The 20,054-nt window shown below is 39.7% G+C and overlaps 1 protein-coding gene across 3 annotated transcripts in view; it reads left to right on the forward strand.

The window, feature by feature from the left end:
- Positions 1–17,657, forward strand: part of LOC141258831 (cytochrome P450 2K4-like) — a 40,661-nt gene extending 23,004 nt beyond the window's left edge. For 2 of the 3 annotated variants that reach the window (XM_073673995.1, XM_073673996.1), the window contains exons 6-10: positions 678–854; positions 3,054–3,195; positions 3,350–3,534; positions 6,361–6,502; positions 17,368–17,657. In XM_073673995.1, coding sequence (XP_073530096.1) covers positions 678–854; positions 3,054–3,195; positions 3,350–3,534; positions 6,361–6,502; positions 17,368–17,546 — 825 coding nt within the window. In that variant the 3' untranslated portion in view covers positions 17,547–17,657. The remainder of the gene's footprint in view (positions 1–677; positions 855–3,053; positions 3,196–3,349; positions 3,535–6,360; positions 6,503–17,367) is intronic. The other variant, XM_073673997.1, reaches the window with a different exon arrangement.
- The last annotated feature ends 2,397 nt before the right edge of the window (positions 17,658–20,054 follow it).

A 20,054-nucleotide genomic window follows, 5' to 3' on the forward strand; every position in this document is an offset into this window, starting at 1 on the left:
TGCGATGGCTTTGGAAGTGCCTGCACTGCAGCCTTTTAACAAGCTTTATTAGACTAGCAAAACCGGGCATTGTGTTAAAAGTCTGTGTTCAGGATTCTGTACTAGATAGCAGGTGTCTGATACGGACCCCGAGCCTTGCAGTTAGCGTTCGCTCATCTTTATTTGTAAGCCATAACCAGGAGCGGGTGAAAAATTCAGAACTGATGCATATGTTTCTCTTATACTTTTTCCTCTCATTGTTCCTATCCTGATTTTGGATACAAATACTGATCGAAAATACTGATCGTGTGAACATGGCCTAATAGTAAAACTACTGATTTCCAGGTATAAAATATACCATGTTAGTAATTATAATTACAAATTTTTTTTTTTTTTTCATCTTCATTGATTTTATTTGCAGAGATCACTTATTTTTTATTCCTATGCTCCTTGAGAAAAAGTTTATTATGCAAAATAATTCTCTATCTTCTGCAGCGAGAGCTATTTTGTATTAATTTTATTTTCATTTAATTTTGAAAAACTTGGATCAATTTTATAAACTCACAGAAGTCATTATGTATCGAACTAATGTTCTTCGTATGTCAATGTATTTTGAATATTGTATAATTTGTGTTAAATATATTATTTCATCACATTCATTAGATTCAATGGTTTAAACATTTTTTTTATTTCTCTAGTTGTACAATAGCTTTCCATCCCTAATGGACCTGCTACCAGGAGCTCACAACACAATTTTTGAAAACCTTAAGGAGTTTCAAAGCTTTATTAGAGCGACATTCACAAAACATAAGAAGGAACTGGATGTAAATGACCAGAGGAACCTTGTTGATACTTTCTTAGCAAAACAACAAGAGGTAAGAGGACAGTTTCACTGATAATTATTAGATATATATTTAGGATTCACGGTCACTTTGATTCAAGAAATAACTGAAAAATAACACTAATGCTGATAATTACAGGTAGATAGTTTAGAAGAAGTAACTAGGCAGTGCTCTTACATGTGGACCCTACACAACTGGACCATCATGTGCTACCATAATGTGATCATATTTATGGTTCTTCTAGAGATACTCAAATGTATTAGATAAATATCATCAGAACCTGAACATTTTTATGGGATCGGCTGATTATCTCATATGTATGAGGTTTTTCAAAGGCAAAATTTGGGAGAAAGAAGGAACAGACATTTTGCATTTTAATATGTCTGATCCTTTCTTGCAATTAAATTTAGATTGTGAGCCCTAATGGCGATTATTAAATGTGTAAGTGTCTTCTAGTGGCAGATATAAGTGAAATGAAAAATCGGGCATGTTGGATTTTAATATGTTTGAACCTTTCTTGCCATGGAAGATAAGATTCTGTCAGGAATATCTGCACCAAAGGTGCCTATAATCATTTTAGAAATCACAGCTGTACCCTCCAAGTCCAACAGGTGAAATAATTATCTAATGTGTCTCTTGATGAGAGATATTGGAGAAAAGAAGATTCGGGCATGTTGGATTTTAACATCCCTGTTCCTATGCTTCTGCGGGAGATAAGTCAAAGCTGAAAGGGTTTGCTATCAAAGATACCCATAAACATTAGATAAATAATGGTTAAACCCTCCAATTTCTGAGGAATGGCCATGGCCAAATTATCTAATGTGTATTGGAACCTCCCAATCATCCCCCAAAGGCAAATGGCAAAGAGAAGAAGGATCATATATGTTGAATTTTAACATGCCTGATCCTATTTAGTAAAATCTAAGATAAAAACAAAATGAGCATATAACCTGTAGTAAGTAAATAAGTAAATAGAAATCGTTCATATAAATAATATAGCGTACTTAATTAATACTATTTTGATCAAAATACCGTGAAAGTCATCCTACCTCGAGAAGGTGTACCCAATCTCTAGTATTAAACCTCTGTGTGTGTCAGCAGATCTCAAAATAGATGGGGGAAGAGCAAGACCCAGGCCTGACAGTTCAGACACCAACCCATGGAAAGCTTTATAGACAAAATGCCTAGCTCAAAGGGTGAGCTACACCCCTGTTTGTAGAAAGTACAAGAAACAACAGCAAAACCAAAGAAATAAGCTGGAACATATGTTCAATTGGAATAAGCAACAGGAAACATATGGAACATATGCTGGTATACATGCAATGTGTAAGAGCACGTTCACACTGTGGTCACCTAGCAGACATAACCAAAATGAGCAAATACCCTGTAGTAGGCAAATAAACTGTAATAGTACAATAGTACATGCATCACACTGTGACCAGGTCTACCCAATCGAGCAGGTGGTTGAACAGTGAGGTCTAGGTCCTGCTCTGCCACCATTCTATATTCAAGTCGACTGACACAAGGTGAGATTTTAATAATAGAGTTAGAACCATTTCAAGTGGGTACACCTTGTTGTGGTGGGATGGCTTTTACTCTATTTTGATAAAAATAATGTCAGCTACGTACCCTATGTTATTTACCTGTGTTATTTATTTATTTTTTACTGCAGGTTATATGTTCATTTTGGTTTTGTCTGTTTAATGACCACAGTGTGAACATGCTCTTACACATTGCATGTATACCAACATGTGTTCCAGCTCATTTATTTGGTTTTGCTGTTGTTTCTTGTACTTTCTACAAACAGGGGCATAGCTCACCCTTTGAGCTAGGCATTTTGTCTATAAAGCTTTCCACGGGCTGGTGTCTGAACAGTCGGGCCTGGGTCTTGCTCTTCTCCCATCTATTTGGAGGTCTGCTGACACACACAGAGGTTTAATACTAGAGATTGGGTAAACCTTGTTGTGGTGGGATGGCTTTTACTCTAATTTTCAAAATAATGTCATCTAAGTCCCCTAAGTTACTTACATGTGCTATTACTATTTATTTATTTATTTTTTACTACAGGGTATATGTTCATTTTGGGTTTTGTCTGTTAAATGGCAACAGCGTGAATGTGCACTTATACATTGCACTTTTACCAACTTATATTCCGGTACATGTCTTTGGTTTTAATCCTTTTCTTTGACTGAATGACATAAGAACGACATTTATATATGGTGTATTTTTCAGGGAAATCAGGAATCCAGTCAGTATTACCACAATGAGAATCTTACTGTGCTCGTGGGAGATCTGTTTGGTGCTGGAATGGAGACCACATCAACCACATTGAGATGGAGTCTTCTACTAATGATAAAATATCCAGAAGTACAAGGTAAGTTATTAATCAATTAAAACGCTAATCAGTTGCTGCTTATGTCTAATGACGACCCCCCTTTTATACATGTCTTAATAGAGCATTGAAGGATCCACAGCTGATCCCTTTTGCTCTTTTGCCTATTAATCAATAAACATCTCTGTCCTTGCAGAAAAAGTTCATAACGAAATTGATAAAGTTATCGGATCAGCTCAACTCCAGATGGAGCACAGGAAACAAATGCCGTATACAGACGCTGTTGTCCATGAAATTCAACGCTTTGGGGACATTGCACCAACTACTTTACCACATGTTGCTTCTCAAGATGTAAAATTCAGAGGCTTTTTCATTCCAAAGGTAGCACAACAACCCCTTTATTGTGTACCTGTTTAATGTGCCATACAAAGGGTTAAGCAAATTGCTTCGACAGAGAGGAAGAGGACTTGAATTCTAATGCCGCCAAAGTCACTATCGATCATTTAACGAGATTTGCAATGTGACTTCGGATAAAAGTCAAACCAGAATCTCAATTTGAAAACAGTGTTTCTGGGTGCTGACCCTCATCAGGGCAAAGCATGAGATTTGATTTGACTGTATGAGAAGCCTCTCACCGGTATATAAGTGGTAATATTTCTCCTTGTAGAGAGTGACTTGCCTATGATGAAGAAGCAAGGAGTCGTATAAGCAACACCTTGAAAACCATGTCTACAACTTGAGATTCTGGTTTGGCTTTTATTCTAAAGGTAACGTCACACTTAGCGACGATACAGTGATCCCGACAACGATACGACCTGGCAGGGATCGTTGCTGCGTTGCTGTTTGGTCACTGGTGAGATGTCAAACAGTCAGATCTTCCCAATGACGCAGCAACGATACGGCGACCCGTAGCGACCAGTAAAACAATGCAACACAAATGTACGCCTATGTTTCTCAGTTCTGAGTCGCCAACGAGGTCATTGGTAAGGTGTCAAACACACCGATGCATGCTACCCAGCAGGACCTCAATGATCAAAAAATGGTCCAGGCCATTTCGACACAACCAGCAATCTCACAGCAGGGGCCTGGTTGCTGCTACATGTCAAATGTAGCGAGATCGCTGCTGAGGTCGTTGTTGCATCACAAAACTTGTGACTCAGCAGCGATCTTGCTAGCGATCTCGTTCAGTGTGACGGGGGCTTTAGTCATATGCCAAGGCTTGTCAAAGGGTTGATATTGACTTTTATTATCGCTACTTCCAATAGGTGGCACCAGATTTCATGTCCTCTTCCTCTCTAAATAGGCAATTTGTATATTTAACTTCCTAGTAGGGTTGAGCGAGTATGTTCTGTTCGAGTATGCACGGGCCGAGCTCCGAGTATTTATAGCTGCTCGGTGATAAGGTTAAAATATTCCCGTGTGCATGATTTGCGACTGTTTGACAGCTTTATTACATGTGAGGAAAGTGTAAGAAATAGACATTCCTCCCATGTAATAAAGCTGTCAAACAGTCGCAAATCATGCACACGAGAGCAATTTAACCTTATCACCGAGCAGCTTTAAATACTCGGCGAAAGGGTTAATAGAACATACTCGCTCAACACTACTTCCTAGGGAAGCATTGCATGGCTTATAAGCCTCCTTACTGGCATACTAGGATAATCACTCTCCACAAGAAGAAACATTACCACTTAGATGTAAAAGGTTGTGACTGTGCCTGGTACTGCACACAGCAGTTCAGTTGCAGTCACACTCATATGTATCGCTTGAGTAACAGTATGTAGCAGTATGCACAACTTTATGTAAAGATAGAATTTTTTTTTTCTTTATCGTGCCTCCCCATTATTTAGTATTACCAGAAATCAGACTTGCACCAATTGGATATTAAATGCAAAATTTCTGTAAGAAGATTTGAAAGAAAAGTCTGTTTTTTCATTATCTTTCAGAAACTGAACTAATCATACTGTGACCTCTGTCGAAAATTTGTATCTCAGCTCTGATTTAGCGCTGTTTCTGGAGGACAGGAGAGCTATTTTTCTAAACTTATAAGCCCCTATTCATGAAGACCAGCTATGTTCATGCCAGTCTTGGTGAGAGTGTCTGTTGGAGTCAGAATATCCTGATTCATTAAAGAAGTTTTCCATTAACTTTATTTTTCACTAAATCTCTGCATACTGTATAGGCATGAAGTGTAGTGTAATGTAATGGGTGATAATATACTCACCTACCTCCATTTACCCAAGCATACAGTGCCGTTCTGTCCATTTTTTTCAGTGATATCAATGCTCTTCCAACTCGCCGGCTCACTCCATGCTCTATGCATGAGCTGGAAATGGCTTTTACAATATAAGTCTAATGGTGCTTCATTCTGAAGATTTAGAGAAAAAAAATTCATGGGAGGGCTTCTTTAAGAGTCACAAGCTTCTTAAGGAATCAGGAGTTTTTGAAGAGCAGCATGCACCTCCATAGGGATAGTCACAAATGTTACTCCAGTCATAAGTATTGCCACAGTTCATTAAGCATTAGACCAGCTGTGATGTCACTCCTCCGTCAAGCACCTGTCCCATCCCAGTTCCGTCCATTTTGGCAAAACTGGCATGAGATAGGCCAAAGTTACTACATTTTTGCCTAACTCCGAGTTGCACGAAAGGTTTGACACTTTTCAAAGTGATTTATGCCATAATGCCATATTCTGGCATAATCGTTGTAATGAATCTGGACGATTGAACCTATTTTATTGCAAAAAGTATGTTCATTTGAATTAAAAAAGAGATATAATATGTACACTCATAAGAGATACCACCAACACAATAGGTACTGCTGGGGAGATGGACCTTTTTGGGACTGGCATTCATGTAAAACATGGACAGCTCAAGTCAATCAGTGCAAAAGCCATTGGCATATCTCTGGCTCATACAAAGATGTTTCCAGCGGAAAATTCTCTATGATACCCATTTGCTGTGATATGGTATATAAGCGTGGGTTGTCTTTACAAGAGAACCCATTAAAAGTAAATTTTCAGGGATCACCAGATGTAAGAAACCTTTGTTTGAAACGAAGGAAAGAAATGGATACCAGCTATTCGTTGGAACTCATTCCGAGAACACCAAAACTTTACCATTTGTTAGCTATGTAAAATATATCACATTGTAGATATTAGATACTTTTATACTAATTTTAATAATATTTACTTTCTCCCACCCTCAGGGAACCGCTATCCTCCCTGTTCTGCATTCGATACACAAAGACAAAGAATACTTTGAAAAAGCAGATGAGTTTTATCCAGAACACTTTCTTGACTCAAAGGGAGATTTCAAAAAGAACGAGGCCTTCATACCATTCTCGATAGGTAACATCAATGTTGAATAACTCATATTATGAAAGTCTAGGGCAGCACCTTACGGACATAATAGATGATATTTCTACTACACAATTCATACTGGAGCCTAACAATTAGTCAGAATGGAAATTATCTCCAAAGAGCATCCTTAGCTAAACTAAAAATAAATGACCGATTTTAGTCCATAACGAATGATTGTCGGCTGGTTTGGTGAAACGTAGGATCGGTTAATATGACCAATGGAAAAAACTTGCGTAACTGTTCATAACACCAGTTGGTCAAGTTGGATTTTTTTTTCATCATTGGCTAATGCATTCTGCTATGTATTTTGGGCCATTGAGAAATGTGTATAAAGGCCTTAGAATTCATGTATAATGCTTCATTTTACCTGTGTGCTAATGATCACTCAAGGCCTGACTATAAGATGTGTGCCTTTTTTTAGTTAGCTTTTGGTGTTTTTCACCTGTTTTACATATGTTCCTTATTCATATTTTAAATGGAATCAGTCAGCGTTGTTTTGCTATGTAAACAGTGAGCAGATTGATGAAGAGCCTGAGTCCCTGATTTCTGGAATGTGTCACTTACTGGGCTGCTTTTTGATGTTTCAGAACAAGCAGTGTTTTATTAGTAGTAGATTATCACAACAGGACAAGCTATGGCCGATGTTGTTAATCTTTTAAATGCTGCCATCAATCTCTTACAGCAAGATTTTAAAGTGTGGAAACAAGGGAGAAGTGAAGCGTTCCAGGATGCCAATAAGTTGCCATAACATTGGTTGCATCCATTGAATCCCAGCCTGTGGCTGTTCTTAGAATGTTAGAGTTGGAAGGAAGCTCCAGGTTCATCGTGTCCAATCCCCTGCTCAATGCAGGATTCACTAAATCATCTCAGATGTCTGTCCAGCCTCTGTTTGAAGACTTCCATTGAAGGAGAACTCACCCCCTCTCGTGGCAGCCTGTTCCACTCATTGATCACTCTCACTGTCAAAAAGTTTTTTCTAATATCTAATCTGTATCTTCTCCCTTTCAGTTTAATTACATTGCTTCTCGTGTTTCCATGTGCATATGAGAATAAAAATGATCCATCTACATTGTGACAGCCCTTCGGATGTTTGTAGCCAGCTATTAAGTCTTCTCTTAGCCTTCTTTTTTGCAGGCTAAACATTCCCAGATTCTTTAACAGTTTCTCGTAGGACATTGTTTGCAGTCTGATCACAATCCTGGTAGCTCTTCTCTGAATTTGCTCCAGTTTTTTTGCCTTTTTTAAAATGTGGTGCCCAGAGCTGGAAACAGTATTGCAGATGAGGTCTGACCAAGGAAAAGTAGAGGGGGATAATTACTTTACGTGATCTAGGCTCTCTGCTTCTCTTAATACATCCCAGAACTGTGTTTGTCTTTTTTGCTGCTGCATCACACTGTTGACTCATGTACAGTCTGTGATCTATTAGTATGCCCAAGTCTTTTTAACATGTGCTGTTGCTTAGTTCTCTTCCTCCCATTCTGTAGATGTCATTTATGTTTTTCTTATCCAAATGTAGAATCTTGCATGTCTCCCTGTTAAATACTATTCTATTAGTGCTGTCCATTGTTCAAGCTTATATAGAACCTTATGAATCCTTTCTGTCTTCTCTAGTGTTAGCTATCCCTCTTAACTTTGCATCATCTGCAAATTTGATCAGTTTCCTTATCTAGATCATTTATAAAAATGTTGACCAACACTGGGGCCAGGAGAGAGCCTTGTGGTACCCCACTTGAAACACCCTTCCAATTGGATGTGCAACCATTTATTATCACTCTTTGAGTACTATCACTGAGACAGTTATGAATCAACCTAACCATATATATACCATATCACAGCAAATGGGTATCATAGAGAATTTTCCGCTGGAAACATCTTTGTATGAGCCTTGTCAAACCCATACTTGGGCATTTTTTTTCAATAAGAATAGTAAAAGATATTTTATCAAATGCTTTGCTGAAGTTGAAATATGCTATATCTACCACATTTCCCTGATCCACTCAATCAGTGATTCCATCAAAGAAGGGAATTAGATTAGTCTGGCATGACTTGTTTGCTGCAAACCGATGCTGGCTCTGGTTTTACTGTATTCTTAGCCAAGTATTTACATACATGCTGTTTAATTATTTGTTCAAAGATCTTTCCTGGTATAGAAGTAAGGCTCAATGGCCTGTAATTTCCTGGCTTCATCTTCTTTCATTTTTTTAATGATAGTGACAAAATTTGCCCTTCTCCATTTTTCTGGGACTTTTCCTGTTCCCTGGCAATTTTTAAAGATTTTGGCTAGTGGTTTTGCAATTTCCACTGTTATCTCTTTCAGTACCCTAAGATGTAATTCATCTGGACCATGAGATTTAAATTCATTTAAATTAGCTAAGTGTTCCCTCAACATCTCTCTGTTTATAGATTATGTGGATTATTTTATTCCTACGATAGAATCATAGAATCATAGAATCATAGAATGGTAGAGTTGGAAGGGACCTCCTGGGTCATCTGGTCCAACCCCCTGCTCAAAGCAGGATTCACTAGATCATCTCAGACAGATGTCTGTCCAGCCTCTGTTTGAAGACGTCCATTGAAGGGGAACTCACCACCTCTCGTGGCAGCCTGTTCCACTCATTAATCACCCTAACTGTCAAAAAGTTTTTTCTAATATCTAATCTGTGTCTCCTCCCATTTAGTTTCATCCCATTGCTTCTAGTCTTTCCTTGTGCAAATGAGAATAAAGATGATCCTTCTACAATGTGACAGCCCTTGACATATTTGTAGACAGCTATTAAGTCTCCTCTCAGTCTTCTTTTTTGCAAGCTAAACATTCCCAAATCCTGCAACCGTTCCTCATAGGACATGGTTTGCAGACCAGTCACCATTCTGGTCGCTCTTCTCTGAACTTGCTCCAGTTTGTCTATGTCTTTTTTAAAATGTGGTGCCCAAAACTGTACACAGTATTCCAGATGAGGTCTGACCAAAGAGGAGTAAAGACCGATAATGACTTCACGTGATCTAGACTGTATGCTTCTGTTAATACATCCCAGAATTGTATTTGCCTTTTTTGCTGCTGCATCACACTGTTGACTCATGTTCAGTCTATGATCTATTAGTATACCTAAGTCTTTTTCACATGTACTGTTGCTTAGCTCTATTCCTCCCATTCTGTATATGCTTTTTTCATTTTTATTGCCCAGATGTAGTACTTTGCATTTTTCCCTGTTAAAAACCATTCTGTTGGTTGCTGCCCACTGCTCCAGTTTATTTAGGTCTTTTTGAATCCTCTCTCTCTCTTCTCTAGTATTAGCTATCCCTCCTAGCTTTGTGTCATCAGCAAATTTAATCAGTTTACCCTCAATTCCTTCATCTAAATCATTGATAAAGATGTTGAACAATACAGGTCCCAGGACGGAGCCCTGTGGTACCCCACTTGAGACATTCATCCAGCTGGATGTGAAGCCATTTACAACCACCCTTTGAGTCCGATCACTAAGCCAGTTATGAATCCACCTAACAGTTGCCTGGTCCATTGCATACTTGGTCATTTTTTCAATAAGGATGATGTGAGATACTTTGTCAAATGCTTTGCTGAAGTCAAGATATACTATATCTACAGCATTTCCCTGATCCACCCAGTCAGTGATTCTGTCATAGAAGGAAATTAAGTTAGTCTGACATGACTTGTTAGTTACAAACCCATGCTGACTCTGGTTAATCACTTCATTCTTATCCATGTACTTACATACATGTTGTTTAATAATTTGTTCAAAGATCTTTCCTGGTATAGAAGTCAGACTCACCGGCCTATAGTTCCCTGGGTCCACCTTCTTCCCCTTTTTGAAGATAGGAACAACATTTGCTCTTCTCCAGTCTTCTGGGACTTCTCCTGTTCTCCAAGAATTTTCAAAGATTATGGAGAGTGGTTCTAAAATTTCTTCTACGATCTCCTTCAGTACTCTGGGGTGTAATTCATCTGGACCTGGTGACTTGAACTCATTTATGTTAGCTAAATATTCCCTCACAATCTTTCTGTTTACAGATAACTTGGATTCCTCTATTCCTTTTAAAGGACAGTGAAGATCAGTTGATGTTACATTTTCTTTCTGAGAGAAAACAGATGCAAAATAGGAATTAAAAAGTTCGGCCTTCTCAACATCCTCTCTTACCATTTCTCCATTTTCATCCTGTAAAAATCCTATAGCATCTTTGACTTTTCTTTTACTTTTGACATACCCCCAAAATCCTTTTTTATTGCTTTTGACATCTCTTGCAAGCCTTAATTCATTGTCAGCTTTAGCTAACCTGATACGTGCCCTGCAGGATCTGCAGACTGCATTATAATCTTCTTTAGATATGCCTCACGCTTTCCATTTAATAAACATTTCTTTCTTTCTTTTTAGCATGTGTTTAAGTTCTGTGTTCATCCATCCTGGTTTCCTTAAATGCTTCCCATTCTTCCTACTTTTCGGGATTGTTAACGATTGTGCTTTGAGAATCTCATTTTTAAAAATTTCCCATCCTTCCTGGACATTTTTGTCCTTAAGGACATCCAGCCATTGGATCCCTCCTATTCTATTTCTGAGTCTCTTAAAATCTGCCTTTCTAAAATCTAACCTTGAAGTTTGAGTCTTCACATGTCTTCCTCCTCTAGTTAACCAAAATTCTATAATAGCATGATCGCTGCCTCCTAGTGTCCCAGCCACCTTTACCTCCTCAACCATTTCCTCCCTGTTTATCAGGATTAGATCCAAAGTAGCAGATCCCCTTGTTTTCTCCCCTACCTTTTGGAAGATAAAGTTGTCAGCAAGAGAGGATAAGAATTTGCTTGACCTGTTAGTTTTACTTGAGAGAGATTCCCAACAAATGTCTGGATAGTTGAAATCTCCCATGACCACTACGTCATATTTTTTGGAGAACTTGGTCATTTGATACATAAAGAGTTCATCCATATCTTCAGCTTGCCCAGGTGGCCTGTAGTAAATGCCTACAATGGTGTCCTTTCCGTTGTTCTCTCCTTGTATTCTTACCCAAACAGTTTCCACAGAACTCCCCGTCTCTGAAGCTTCCATCTCTGTGCAGATATACGCTTTTCTAACATACAATGCAACACCTCCTCCTCGTTTATCAAGTCTGTTTCTTGCAAATAAGTTGTATCCTTTTAGCCTTTTATTCCAATCATGTGTATCATCCCACCAAGTTTCAGTGATTCCAATGACATCATATTCCTTTTCGTGCATTAGTAGTTCCAATTCTCCTTGTTTGTTGCCCATGCTTTGTGCATTTGTATAAAAACATTTTAGTTTGTGATTGGTTTCTCTTCCTCCCATATTTTTATTATTTAAATTGTTTTGTCTTTGTTCTTCCTCTCCACTTCCAGTAGCAGAGATCTCAATAGTATTTGTCAGCTGTATGGCTTTTTCTGGCCTTTTGCTTCCCTTCCCACATTGTTCTAGTTTAAAGCTCTTCTGATGAGTGTAGCAAGGCGACTTCCAAATACATGTTTTCCAGTCTTCGTAAGGTGCACCCCATCTCTAGCAAGTAGTCCATCGTATAGGTAATTCATTCCGTGATCCAGAAATCCAAATCCTTGTTGACGGCACCATCGACGTAGCCAGTTGTTCACCTGTAGAATCTTATTCCACCTCATTGTTCCATGGCCATCCACTGGGAGGATGGATGAGAAGACCACCTGCGCTCCCAATTCTTTCACTTTCTTGCCTAAGTCTTCAAAGTCACTGCAGATGGTTTCCAGGTCCTTTCTTGCGGTGTCATTTGTCCCCACATGTATTAGCAGGAATGGGTAGTGATCTGTAGGTCTGAAGAGTCTTGATATCCTGTCAGACACATCTTTAATTTTTGCTCCTGGAAGACAGCACATTTCTCTTGAGGTTATGTCTGGTCTGCAGATAGCGGCCTCTGTTCCTCTTAACAGGGAATCCCCCATGACCACCACTCTCCATTTTTTCTTCACAACATTCTTCTTTCTCCATCCAGGAGGATTCTGAGGGCTTACAAGGTTATTCATTGCTGGCAAAGTCTTATCTTGCTGTATTTCTTCATGGTGCTCCTGCGAGAGAGCCTGGTACTGGTTCCTGAGCAGTATGGGTGCTGACTGCCTCTCGATCCTCCTGCTTCGGTGGGTCACATGCTTCCATTCCTCTGTTTCGTCAGGTGCAGTTCGAATTTCTTCTCTTTCTGAATCATGAAGAGATAATTCTGCTCTGTCTAAGAACTCTTCACCTTCCTTAATGATTTTCAAGGCAGTTAACCTCTCTTCTAGATTTCGCAACTTTTCCTCCAACAGGGACACAAGCTTGCATTTCTGGCATGTGAAGTTTGGCTTTTCCACTGGCAAGTCTGTGAACATGTAGCAGGATATGCAGCTCACCAAATGGCTCCTGGACTCTTCCATGTTCTCATTGTTAATGTTCTGAAAACAGTGAAAAAAGCTTAAAAAAAAGCTTCAAAATGCGCGCGCCTACCGGCGCGCGGTTTACCGATCTCCTCTTTTCAGCTCCAACAGCCAAAATCCAGTGTTCTTTGAGCTCGCGGAGACTCTTCACTTACCCCAAAATGCAGTGGGAATATGCAAATTATCTCCTCAGGACTCCTCCCCTGCACAGTGAAGATTTGCTTTCTTAAAGAACACAGAAGCAAAATAGAAATGTAAAAGTTCGGCCTTCTCAGAATAATTTTTGACCACTTATGCCTTTTCAACCTGTAAAGATCCTAAAGCATTTTTGACTTTTCTTATACTTTTGACAAACCCCCCAAATCCTTTTTTATTGCTTTAGGTCTCCCTTGCAAACCTCACTTCATTACTGGCTTTAGCTCTTCTAACTCTTGCCCTGCATTCCCTCCAGACAGCATTATATTATTCTTTAAATATGCCCCCTTTCCCCCCTCTTTCCATTTGATATACATTTATTTTTTCATTTTTAGCAAGTGTTTAAGTTCAGTGTTCATCCAACCTGGTCTCTTTAAATACTCCCAATCCTTCCTTCTTTTTGGGATTGTTACTTATCATACAGTCTTATACAGTCAGTATTTCATTTAGCAACATCTCCCATTCTTCTTGGACATTTCTATCCTTTAGGACATCCAGCCATTGGACTTTTCCTACCCTTTTTCTGAGTTCGATAAAATTTGCCTTTCTAAAGTCAAACCTTAAAGTCTGAGTTCTCGCACGTCTTCCTCCTCTTGTAATCCAAAATTTGAGGATGGCATGATCATTGCCTCGTATATTCCCAGCCACATTTACTTCCTGAACCATTTCCTCACTGATGGTAAGAATTAGGTCTAAGATGGCAGATACTCTTGTTTTCTCATCTACCTTTTGAAAGAGAGAAGATAAGAATTTTCTGAAGCCACTACTTTTGCCAGAGACAGAATCCCAACAAATATTTGGATAGTTAAAAACGACCATGGTTACTATGTAGTACATTTTTGATAAGCTAAGCCATCTGATGTAAAAAGAGTTCATTCATATCTTCAGTCTGTCCAGGTGGCCTATAGTAAACACCTACAATAGTGTCTGTTCTGTTCTTCTCCCCTTGTATTCTTGAAAGGGTTTTCCCACCAACAAAGTTAATTTTAATAAACATTTTAATCACTAAATCTGTGAACAATAATAAATTCCACAATTAAATGTTTTTTTTATAAATATCCCTGTACTGAGATAATCTTATAAATGTGTCCGTGCTGAGTACTGTGTAATAGATGTGTCTCACTGTACAGGAATATGGTCTGATCATATCACAGCTTCTGGGCAGGGGAGGAAACAAGTGTATACAGACATTACATCATAGTATTTCAGCTGATTTTTTGTTTGAGATACAACATTGCTTAAAAACAGTCAGGGAAATTTTTGCCTCACAAAAACAATCATTTATGTTCACATGCTATAATATCTGTATACTCTGTTTTGCTTCCTCCCCTGCCCAGAAGCTGTGGTATTATCAGACCATGTCCCCGTATGGTCAGACACAGCCATTACACAGTACATAGAAGGTGCATATTTAAAAGTATCTCCGTATAGGAACATTTTTTCTTAACACTTCCAATTGTGGAACTTATTTTTATTCCAAGATCTATGAATTAAAATGATTAGTTCATGGGAAAACCCCTTTAACCAAACAGTTTATACAGAGCTACCATTCTCTGAAGCTTGGATCTCTGTGAAGATATACACTTTCTTAACATACATCGCAACACCTCCTCCCCTCTTGTTAAGCCTTTTTTCTTATAAATAAGTTGTAGCCCTCAAGATTTTTATTCCAGTCATGTGTATCATCCAACACGTTTCAGTGGTGACCTCATATCTCTCTTGCTGTGTTAGCAGCTCCAAGTCTCCTTGTTTGATTCCCATACATCCTTGTAGTTGGTTTCTCTTGCTCCTCTATTTTCATTCAGAAATTGTTATCTTTATTGTTTACTTCCACTTTTAAACTTCTAATAACAGGGTTCTCAAAAGAATTTGTTTGCTGCAAACTTTTTCCTTGCCGTATATTTCCCATCCCATATTGCTCTATTTTAAAGCTCTCCTGATGAGTATATCGAGGCTGCTATCAAATATGTGTTTTCTAATTTTTGTAAGTTACAACCCATCTCTAGCAAGTAGTCCATCATATAACTATTTCATAGAATACAGGGATGCTACAATACTGTAGAATTGTAGTAGAAAGCATAGGCGATCATATGATTGAAGGTAAATATCCCCTATGGGGACTAACAAATAAAGTTTGTGTGCGCCTGTTGGGAAAATAAGTATTTGATAAACTGCCGATTTTGCAAGCTTTCCCACCTACAAAGAATGGAGAGGTCTGTAATTTTTATCGTAGGTACACTTCAACTGTGAATGACAGAATCTTTAAAAAAAAACAGAAAATCCCATTGTATGATTTTTACAAAATTTATTTGCATTTTATTGCATGAAATAAGTATTTGATACAATGGAAAAACATCTTAATATTTGGTACAGAAACCTTTGTTTACCATTACAGAGGTCAGATGTTTCCTATTGTTCTTGACCAAGTTTTCACACACTGCAGCGGGGATTTTGGGTCACTTCTCCATACAGATCTTCTCCAGATCTTTTAGGTTTCGGGTCTGTTGCCGGGCAACATTGATGTTCAGCTCTCTCCAAAGATTTTCCATTGGGTTCAGGTCTGGAGACTGGCTAGGCCACTTCAGGATCTTGAAATGCTTTTTACGGAGCCACACCTTAGTTGCACTGGCTGTGTGTTTCAGGCCATTGTCATGCTACAAGACGCAGCCACAATGCATCTTCAAGCTCTTACTGATGGAAGGAGGTTGTTGGCCAAAATTTTGCAATACATGACCCCATCCATCCTCCCATCAATACGATCTAGTCATCCTGTCCCCTTTTCAGAAATGCACAAACAAAGTATGATGTTTTCCCCACCATGCTTCATGTTTAGGATGATGTTATTAGGGTTGTACTCACCCCTCTTCTTTGTCCAAACACAATGAGTGAAGTTGATAAAAAATTCTATTTTGGTTTCATCTGACCACATGACCTTCTCCCATGCCTCCTCTGGATCATCCAAATGTTCATTGGTGAACTTCAAATTTGTCTGGACATGTGCTGGCATGAGCAGGGGGACCTTGCATGAGCCACATGATATTAATTCATGATTGCGTAGTGTGTTACTAATGATAATTTTTGAGACAGTGGTCCCAGCTGACTTCAAGTCATTGACCAGATCCTCCCGTGTAGTTCTGTGATGATTCCTGACCATTTGCAGAATCATCCTTACCAAACGAGGTGAGATCTTACATGGAGCCCTAACCTAACAAAATTGACAGTCATCTGGTGTTTCTTCCATTTTCTAATAATTGCACCAACAGTTGTTGCCTTTTCACCAAGCTGCTTGCCTACTGTCCTGTAGCCAATCCCAGCTATGTGCAGGTATACAATTTTGTACCTGGTGTCCTTAGACAGCTCTTTGGTCTTGGCCATGATGGAGAGGTTGGAGTTTGATCAATTGAGTATGAACAGGTGTCTTTTATACAGGTAATGAGTTCAAACAGGTGCAATTAATACAGGTAATGAGTGCGGAGTAGGAGGGCTTCTTAAAGAAAAACTAACAGGTCTGTGAGAGCCAGAATTGCTGGTTGGTAGGTGATCAAATACTTAATTAAATTTCATTGCATGAAATATGTAAAAATCATACAATGTGATTTTCTAGATTATTTTTTTAGATTCTGTTTCTCACAGTTGAAGTGTACTTACGATAAAAATTACAGACCTCCCATTCTTTGTAGATGGGAAAACATGCAAAATCAGTAGTGTATCAAATACTTATTTTCCCCACTGTACACTATCTATATCATAAAATGGTCAGCCCTTTCAAACTTTTAATGCTACTAAGATTCTACTTTCTCTTGTGTGTTCACACAATGCATTCATACTGCATGTTAATGCTGCAATTTTCTAAAATAGAAATCGTTTCCTTGATTTTCAAAAAATCTGCAAAAACGCAGTTATTTTTCTGCAATTTCGGAAAAAATTAGTAAACACCTCCCACTGGAAGGTCGCATCATGTGAGCCTACTTTGAAGCCCAAGGAAGTTGAAAATTACTCTCCGCTTTATATGGGGAGACCAGTACTATTTGGGAGGCCCATTTGCAGATTTTGCATTAGGACCTGGAGCTCCAGGTGACACATTGTTTCCCTTATTGGCTGTTACTCGTTGGCAATATTGTTACTTTACTGGAACTGGTATAGGGATATTTCTATTGGTTTCTAAGCACTAAAGTGAATTGAATCTCCTTTTTACCTACTAGACTTGTATATTCTACTTCTTACTGTTTATTTATAGAATGTTTTTTATATTTCTTTCTAGGTAGAAGAAGCTGTGCTGGCGAGACTTTGGCTAAAATGGAGATCTTTCTGTTTTTCACATCACTTTTGCAACATTTCACATTCAAAGCCCCACCAGGTGCTCAACTGGACCTAACTCCTGGATTGGGGTCTACAAATCCCCCCAAAGCTTTTGAAATCTGTGCAATACCTCGCAACTAAGACATGGCCGCTAACGATTCTTTTATGCAAAATGCAAATGGGTCACATTGAAATAAAGAATTAAATGACTGAATAAAAGAGCAGGACACATACCTGACTGGATTTCCCCAACTCCCTTTCTTGGCCCATGTGATTGATACAGAGGGTGTCTCATCAACCATTTATTCCTGCAGTTATGTTTTGATTCTTCATGGGCATGTTCCCAGATATTTATGCAGAACAACTTGGTTAGTATTGTAGATCTTCGATCTGCTCACCGAAATACGTCTTTGTGATCAGGAGGAGAAAAGTAAACCGTTAGTGGTGTATTGTACCTATGAGCCAGATATGACTGTAGGTAAAATAATTAGTGGTGAGTGAGCACTAAAATGCTCGGGTACTCGTTGCTCGGGTCGAGCACGTTGAAATACTTGGGTGCTCGACTCGAGCAACGAGCCCAATGTAAGTCTATGGGAAACTCGAGCATTTTTCAGGCGGCTCCCCCCGGCGCTCTGCAGAGTGCCAAAAAATTGCCCAAATCGATGGGAACAGCATGGGTAAGACCCCTGGAAGCATCTCTGACTCCCAGATCACTGCTGTCAACAACGTTGTGAGAGTATTATGCCACTTTTACGGACTCACAATAAAACATACAAAAACGAAACCAAAATGGATTTTCCTGGGAAATATGTTAAGGAACATCCTTTCCAGGGTAATGACTTGTATATAAGGCAAAATAAATAACCAAAAACAAAAATACTCCTCCACACCTTGGGCTATATTCACATGTAGCATTTTTGATGCGTTTTTGCACTTTTGCATTGCTTTCAACTAAGACAAATGCATACGCCAGGAAATGTCATTTGAACATTTTACAACCTTATCTGGCCATGTGGTGTGTGACACATCATCAGACACATGCATACAGTGCTGAAAAGACATGGGGACAGTATAAGGAAGACCTCTGGAAGCATTTCTGATTCCCAGGTCACTGCCTAAGAGTGTGCCCATCATAAGTGATCCTTGGCGCATGCGAAGATGCCTCTTGCCATACACCTGTTGTTGCAGACTTGCAACAATCACAGTCCACGTCCTTGTCCCAGTGCAGCGTTCAGTTGTCTCTACCCCATTCCTTGGAATGCAAGCGCAAGTATGCAGCCAGCCACCCACCAACCCACAGGCTGCAATATTATACTGCCAAATTTTTGACAGCTGCTTGCACTTGAAATGTGGCCTTTTAGGCTCATGGAGGCGGAAGTTGTCCACAATCTTATGGCAGCGGCGACCGTGTATCCATACTCGGTCCCCAGCCGGCACTGTTTCTCCTGGTGTTGTCTCCGCCTTCCACAAGCACGGGTCCCACAACATTACCCATGCCCTCCCCAGTGCACTTACTGGGAAGGACCGCCTAACCTCAAACACAGGGACAGGTGAATGCGGCCAGGGACAGTACGGAGCCAGTCCACAGCTTTTTTTGCTGAGAGTTGTATTTTACCACAGCCATATTCTTTAGCTTGGTGAAAGGACTGTCATAGAGGGAAATCGTATTTACTCTGGGTGTCATTTCTCCCAGGAAGTCTTCTATAGCAGCTTTTGCAGAAGCAATGGCAGCCCATCCAACATCAACTCGTACTTCTCGGTGGTGCTTTGACACACAAACATCTTATTTTGCGCATTTAATTTCATGACTACAGAGTAGGGCAATGGCCTGATCTGTAATCCGGTTTGAGAAATAACATGCATAAGCACGTCCGATCCACATTAAAAAAACAGCCATAGGGTGTCCGGGAACCTTCCCCCACACTTTTCTTAGCCAGGGCTGCTTCTTGGCAGCGTTGGACGGACCCTCCAGAAAACTGGAGACTCCTTTGGTGGGCCTGGCTTCTCCTTCTGGAGAGTTCAAAGTGCAGAGGTGAGGCCATGATGATGATAGAGGCCACCATCTGCTTAGTTTTCTGCTACTTGGAATGCAAGCGCAAGTATGCAGCTAGCCATCCACCCACAGGCTGCAATACTAAACTGCCAGATTTCTGGGCAGCTGCTTGTACATGAAATGTGGCCTTTTAGGCTCGTGGAAGCTGAAGCTTTTCACAACCTCATGCCTCATGCCTCGTGTCCATACTCGCTCCCCAGCCGTCACTATTTCTCCCGATGTTGCCTCCTCCTCCTATGTGGGTGCCTGAACATTACTGCTGGTACTTTTCTGTGGGAATTTGCTTGCCTCCTTCCCGCCTGGAATATTTCCAGTAAACTATGGCACGACGCCATGGTACTAGCACTGCCCCCAGTAACAGTAGTGAAGCCATCCACAATTTCCTTCTCAGGAATTTTATTTGGTGGACTGAGTGGCTGCCCAAATACATTAGTTTCTCACAAAGGAGCTGAAGATAGAGTGGCAGTAGGTGCAAGTTTCTCCAGCCTGTTAGATGGTAGAGGGTGAACGGCAGCACATTGGATCAGTGGTTAGCACTGAAGCCTTGCAGCGCTGGGATCCTGGGTTCAAATCCCAGCAAGGACAATATCTGCAAG

This window comes from Phyllobates terribilis, unplaced genomic scaffold (genome assembly GCF_046119375.1).
Source record: "Phyllobates terribilis strain yellow unplaced genomic scaffold, ASM4611937v1 Scaffold_3__8_contigs__length_932513732, whole genome shotgun sequence".
Taxonomy (NCBI): Eukaryota; Metazoa; Chordata; class Amphibia; order Anura; family Dendrobatidae; genus Phyllobates; species Phyllobates terribilis.